Source organism: Eulemur rufifrons, unplaced genomic scaffold (assembly GCF_041146395.1).
Source record: "Eulemur rufifrons isolate Redbay unplaced genomic scaffold, OSU_ERuf_1 scaffold_84, whole genome shotgun sequence".
NCBI classification, from domain to species: domain Eukaryota; kingdom Metazoa; phylum Chordata; class Mammalia; order Primates; family Lemuridae; genus Eulemur; species Eulemur rufifrons.
The window spans coordinates 461,533-467,436 of record NW_027182866.1 but is presented as its reverse complement, the minus strand read 5'-3'; the positions used below and the strand labels follow the sequence as shown (position 1 = coordinate 467,436).

Genomic DNA, 5,904 nt, shown 5'->3' with positions numbered 1-5,904 from the left:
CTGTCACCTCTGCTTTGTCCTGAGTTCTGGCCTGACCCCAGACCGCGCGCCTCCCTCTGCCCCTCCCCTGGGGGACCTGGCCCAGGAGCGTTCAGGCGACCCCCCAGGACTTACCTACAGTTGACGTTCCTCCCGGGAAGAAGGGACAGCACCTCCGGCCGTGCTGGGGAGGGGGCTCCTGCGCTGCTGGTGGGCCCGCAGGAGGGTTTGTCTGGAGGCCCCCGTGTTAGGAGCAGCCCAAGCGGAGCCGAGGGCACTGGGCCTCTGGGCTTCCGGCCGCCAGAGCCCGGTGCCTGGGCTGACCCCGTGGGCGGCGCGTCCCTCTCACCTCTGGCCGCACAGAGTGACCTCTCTGGCAGCTCCTCGGTGACCTTGCGGGCGCCTCCACTAAAGACACCTCGCGCGGGAAGGGGCCGAAGGGGCCGGGCCGTCCAGCCGCCCGCAGGCCCCTGGGCCCCTCTCCGGGCCGCTGGGCAGGCGACCGGTCAGACTGGGTGGAGGCGGGACGCGGAGCTGCGGCCCGGGGAGGCGTCTGGGCTGCGTCCGGGGGTGACGGTCCCTCCCGGCGCGGCGCTGGCGCGGGGCGGCCCGCGGGCGGCGCGGTCCCTCCCGGGAGGCGGAGGAAGGCGGCGGGGAGGGAGGAGTGCGGAGGGAGGGGGCCCAGGCCGAGCGGGCGAGCGAGCGAGCGGAGCGCAGGGAGGACCGGAGGGCGGAGCGGAGCGCGGCGGGCCGGGCCGGCCCGGACCGAGCGACCCCAGAGCGGCCCCCGCATCCCTCGCGGCGCCCCCGCCCCGCGCCTCCTCCCCCGGCCGGCGGCGGGGTTGCCGCGGGCGGCGGCGGCGGGTCCAGGAAGCGCTGACCTCTGCGGGGCCGGGGGGGCGCCGGGGCCGGGGGGCGGCGCTCCGGCCCGGCCCGGCCCCGCCCGATGTCCATGAGCGCGAACACCATGATCTTCATGATTCTGGGGGCGTCGATCGTGATGGTGAGCGGAGGGGCTTCCTGCGCGCGCCCCCTGCTCCCGCCGCCCGCGCGCGCGCCGCCTCCCCCACCTTCCGCGCCTTGTTTACCGGCCCGTGCGGCCTGCGCGCCCCTTCCCGGCCTGCGCCCCTGTCCCCGGCCTGCGCGCTCTCCCCGGCCTGCGCCCCCTTCCCCAGCCTGCGCGCCCCTGGTCCTGGTCTGCGCCTCCTTCCCCGGCCTGTGCCCCCTTCCCTGGCCTGCTCGCCCCTCCCCGCCTTGCATCCCCTTCGCGGGCCTGCGCGCCCCTCCCCGCCTTGCACCCGCTTCCCGGGCCTGCGCGCCCCTTCCCCGGCCTGCGCTTCCCCTCCCCCATGGCCTGAGCTCCCTCCTCCCCGGGCCCCAGCCGGAGCTCTCCCCTCCCCCGTAACCCGCCCATGCTCCCCTCCCCGGCCTGCGCCCCTCTCCTCGGCTTCCCCGTGCCCCTGCCCAGGGTTCTCCCCACCCCCATACCCCGCTCCGGCCCGCCTGCGCCTTGGCGCTGACCGGTCATGGGCTCTTCCAGGCCATCGCGTGCTTGATGGACATGAACGCGCTGCTGGACCGATTCCACAACTACATCCTCCCGCACCTGCGGGGCGAGGACCGCGTCTGCCACTGCAACTGTGGCCGGTGAGTCCGCGGCGCCGCGCCGGGCACGACACGCGTGACCACACATGTGCCGCGGGGGCCCACTTGGGCTGCCAGCGACCCCCACGCAGGCCACAGAGCCGCGCTAGACCTGTGGGGGTGCCTGCGGCCGCCAGGTGCGCTGGCGGAGGGCTGTCTGGCCGGACTGCCCCAGGGCTGGGGGAGAGGTCTTCTGGGAGGAGGAGTAATGCCTGAGTCAGGCGGGACACCACCCACAAGTGCCTGCCGGGGTGCTGTGGACCTGCGGCTTGCGGAGCAGCGGCCCAGCCTGGTCCACGGTGCAGCCGGGGCAGGGAAGTGCAGATCAAGGTGGGAGGGGCCTGGGGGGCACCCGGTACACCCCATTGCAGAGAGCAGGAACTTGGGTCCGGGAGGGGGTGGGGGAGCGGGAAGGTGGAGCTAGCTCAAGGTCACGCAGAGATCCAGGGAGAGCCCAGGCCCCCTACACCCACGGGACGATCCCCCTTCTGTGCACGTGGTGATGGAGTCTTCCTGGCCATGCATGTTTGTACGTCCATGTATGAAATAAACATCTTCTCGTGAGATGCGCATGTGTGTACCGTCTGTGCATATACATGTGCGTACACACAGCGCACACGCACATACGCATGCACGCCCATCGCAGTGACCCTTGTCATCCCTGCTGGACAGATGAGGGAGCGACAGAGGCTTTAGAGGATGACTTGCCCAAGGTCACACAGCCAGGAGAGGACGGAGGGGCTCGGCTCCCAGAACCCGCGTCCTCATCCCTGCCCTGCACGCCTGCTCCGGGGTCTGTGTGCACGCCTGGGGGTGCAGGGCGGGTGTGAGCCAGGCCAGGCGCATGTCTCACTGAGCGTGTTACATGCCCCTGGGCACAGGCAGGTGTGCTGAGGCAGACACGGGCCTTGGAGCAGGTAGGGATGAGGCTGTACGTGCCCCTCACGTGTGCTGGGTGGCCCCCACGTTCCCAGAGAGCCCTGCCTGGCGTGTCCAACTGCCATGGAAAGGCAGGTCAGCTCCACTGCTCCCAGAGGCTGGGCCCCGACTGCGAGCTCCACAGACACGAGTGACGCACACTTACATGTGTGTGGGCTGTTGTGACTGGCGTGAATCTGCCTGAGACCACACACGGAGGGTCCACCTGGGCAGAGGGCATGTTTTAGCGTGTATTTGCACAGGTGTGTGTATGCATTTCATGCAATCTCCAGAATACATGTGGACTCGTGTGAACAGCTGCCCGTAGAGCGCAAGCTGAGGGCGGCCTGTGTGTGCAGAAAACAGTCACATCCTGCTGCAGACATAGGGTGTCTCTGCGTGTGTGCACGTGTCTACATATATATGCTTTGTACACGTCTCTACATACGGGATATGTGAATTCAACGTACAAAGTACTCTTGTATATTGACAACATATATGTGTATGCAAAGTACATATATATAACACAATATACAGCGCAGAGTGTGCTCAGAGAAAATGTCGAAATGTCTCCATGTGGGCACAGAAAACGTGTGCAGATGACAGTTTTGCACATGGGTATCTGTGTGTACTCCATGTACATGCACTGGCGCAATGGCCTCTACCCATGTGCACACACTGTGTGCAGAATAAGCATGTATACATGTGGATGCCTGTACATGCCGATAAAGGGTTTCATATGGGGGACATGTATGGATACCAATGCTCTAAAGTGCAGGCATCGGCGGGCATCCGTGTCTGTGCACAAAGCCGAGCACGTGACAGTCGCCCGTGGAGAGGACGGCTGTGTGCAGAGCTGGGTGGATGTGCCCCCACGTGTGACACGCACCCCAATCAAGCCCAGGCGTGAAGCCCATGGGGCCCATGTCCGCCGTATACACGCCATGTCTTGTGCATGTGGCTGGTGTGTATACTCTACATGCATTGGACCTCAGGTGGACACATGTATGTACACGTCCCAGACATACGTGTGCAGAAAGCACATCTTTGCAGAGGTCTGTCTCGTTCTGCCTTCATCTGTGAGACCTGAGCACCCCCGGGGGGAGGAGCTGCAGGTGCCCAGGCCATCGAGGGGTCAGGAGGGGCTTTCTCCCTGGGGGCCGCTGGCAGCTGCACATTATGGGTGATGACTGTTAGTTTTCCATCCGTGACAGACGGTGGGTCAGTCCCCGTCACTCCATGCCCCCACCCAAGAGCTGGCAGCCCCTGCTCAGTGGGCTGTGGTGGCCCCGGCCCTGCCCACTGGGTGGGCCACACTCTGCAGTGCTGAGGGGACTGGCCGCTAGGGGACCCCAAAGAGCAGGAGGGATTCCAATGAGAGGCCGGGGCAGGGCCTGGGCTCCACGGCGGGAAGGAGTCCGAGGCGAGCGGCTTGGGGACCAGGCAGAGGTGTGGTGCGGACATGTCGCTGAGGGGAGAGCGGGGAGAGCAGGTTTGAGGAGAGGAGCTATTTTGAGGCACAAATGTAAGGTGTCTAGATCCCAGCAGAGACAGAAAGCTGGCGTGCAGAGACGTGGGGGTGGCTAGTGTGGACCCCAACGTCCTGGGCACCCGGGCAGAGGCTCCCTCCCCCAGGCCCTGCTGTGTCTGCAGTCCTGGGAGTCTGGCCCCTGTGGGCCACCCCACGGGGGCTGTGGGGCCCAGAGGGCTTCCTGGAGGAGACGTCCAGCCAGCCCAGGAAGGGGTGTGGGTGGCTGGAGGGAGCTGCCTGGGCATTGCGGGCCTGAGCCTGGACAGTCCCTCAAGAGCCCAGAGAGAGGACCAGCGTCGAGGAGACAGGCCCTGGGACCGCTCCCGCTCAGCCCTGACGGCGGGACACTGTCCACCCCAGGAGCAGCTGAGAGGGCCGAGGCAGGGAGTTCTGTGCCAGGCACGGATGAGGGGGTTGCCCCCGGGGTGGGGAGGGGACGGCGCCGGGCAGAGCCCCCAAGCCCTGCAGCACAGTGGGTCGGGGCAGGGGAGGCACCAGGAAGAGCAGCAGAGCGGAGGAGCCCGGAGGCCGGGCTGACGGCAGGGCTGACCGCGGGGCAGGCGAGCAGGGCGGGGCACACCAGGCAGGGAGCTCTCAGGAAGGTGCTGGGAGAGGCCAGAGGGCAGGTCCCCGAGGAGGCAGCAGGGCCTCGGTGCCACCAGCCGCCGGCTCTGCTCCGTGCTGGCGTTGGCAGTCCCGGGGGCCAGCAGGTGGGCTGTGACCTTGGCCATGGGCACAGGCTGTCCTGGGCCCTCACGCAGCAAGATGCTGCCCGCCCGACCTCGCCCGGGGTCGCCCCAGGCCAGGGCCGCGGCCCCGCAGCTCTCCCCGGAGCCTGGCCTGGGCGGGTGCGACGCCTCCCTCCTGACCAGCCCAGGGGGCGGCTTCAAGGCCCCAGGATGCCCCGTGGGGGTCACGACACCCACCCGGGCCCGGCCCGCCCTGCCGCCCCCAGGCACCACATCCACTACGTGATCCCGTACGACGGGGACCAGTCGGTGGTGGACGCCTCCGAGAACTACTTTGTGACGGACAACGTGACCAAGCAGGAGATCGACCTCATGCTGGGGCTGCTGCTGGGCTTCTGCATCAGCTGGTTCCTGGTGTGGATGGACGGCGTTCTGCACTGCGCCGTGCGCGCCTGGAGGGCCGGCCGGCGCTACGGTGAGTGCCCCGCGCCGCCCGGGACCGCCGCCGCCGCCCGGCCGCCCCGGCGCCTGACCGCGCCCTGTCCCCTGCAGATGGCTCGTGGACCTGGCTGCCCAAGCTGTGCAGCCTGCGGGAGCTCGGCCGGCGGCCGCACAGGCCGTTCGAGGAGGCCGCGGGGAACATGGTGCACGTGAAGCAGAAACTCTACCACAACGGCCACCCCAGCCCGCGGCACCTGTGAGCCGCGCATGGACTCGCCGGGGCCACTGGCCGCTGTGTGGATGCAAAAGGGACCTCGGGGACGCCCAGGCCGGTGGGACTGGACAGCGGCCTCGGGCCCAGGGTGTCCGGGGCTGTGGCCGGCCGGGCAAGTCCGGTGGAAGGTGCTGTCTCCTCTTCTTTTTATAAAGGGGGTGGGGTGGGGGCGGGGTGGGGCGGCAGGGGGGGCAGACCGCCCCAGAGGTGCAGGGGGCGGGGCAGGCGGGCACCTGGCCTGGGCCGGTGTCCCGCCGAGAGCCGCCGTGTCCTCCCCTGCGCACCGCGTGGGCTGTCCGGCCGCGTCCCGGAGCCGGCTCTGGCGGCGGGAGGGGAGGGAGGCCAGGCAAGCGCCCGTCTGCACACGGGAGCACGTGCATGGGGCGTGTGCGCGGCCCGGGGGGAGGCGCGGGCGCTGTGCAGCAATA

The 5,904-nt window shown here is 68.6% G+C and overlaps 1 protein-coding gene across 1 annotated transcript; it reads left to right on the top strand.

Moving 5' to 3' along the window:
• Nucleotides 1-925: 925 nt before the first annotated feature.
• Nucleotides 926-5,598, top strand: TMEM240 (transmembrane protein 240). The gene is made up of 4 exons (XM_069464752.1): nucleotides 926-982; nucleotides 1,520-1,626; nucleotides 5,028-5,236; nucleotides 5,314-5,598. Exons 1-4 carry the CDS (start codon nucleotides 926-928, stop codon nucleotides 5,460-5,462), a joined length of 522 nt encoding a protein of 173 aa, XP_069320853.1. The 3' UTR covers nucleotides 5,463-5,598.
• Nucleotides 5,599-5,904: the final 306 nt, after the last annotated feature.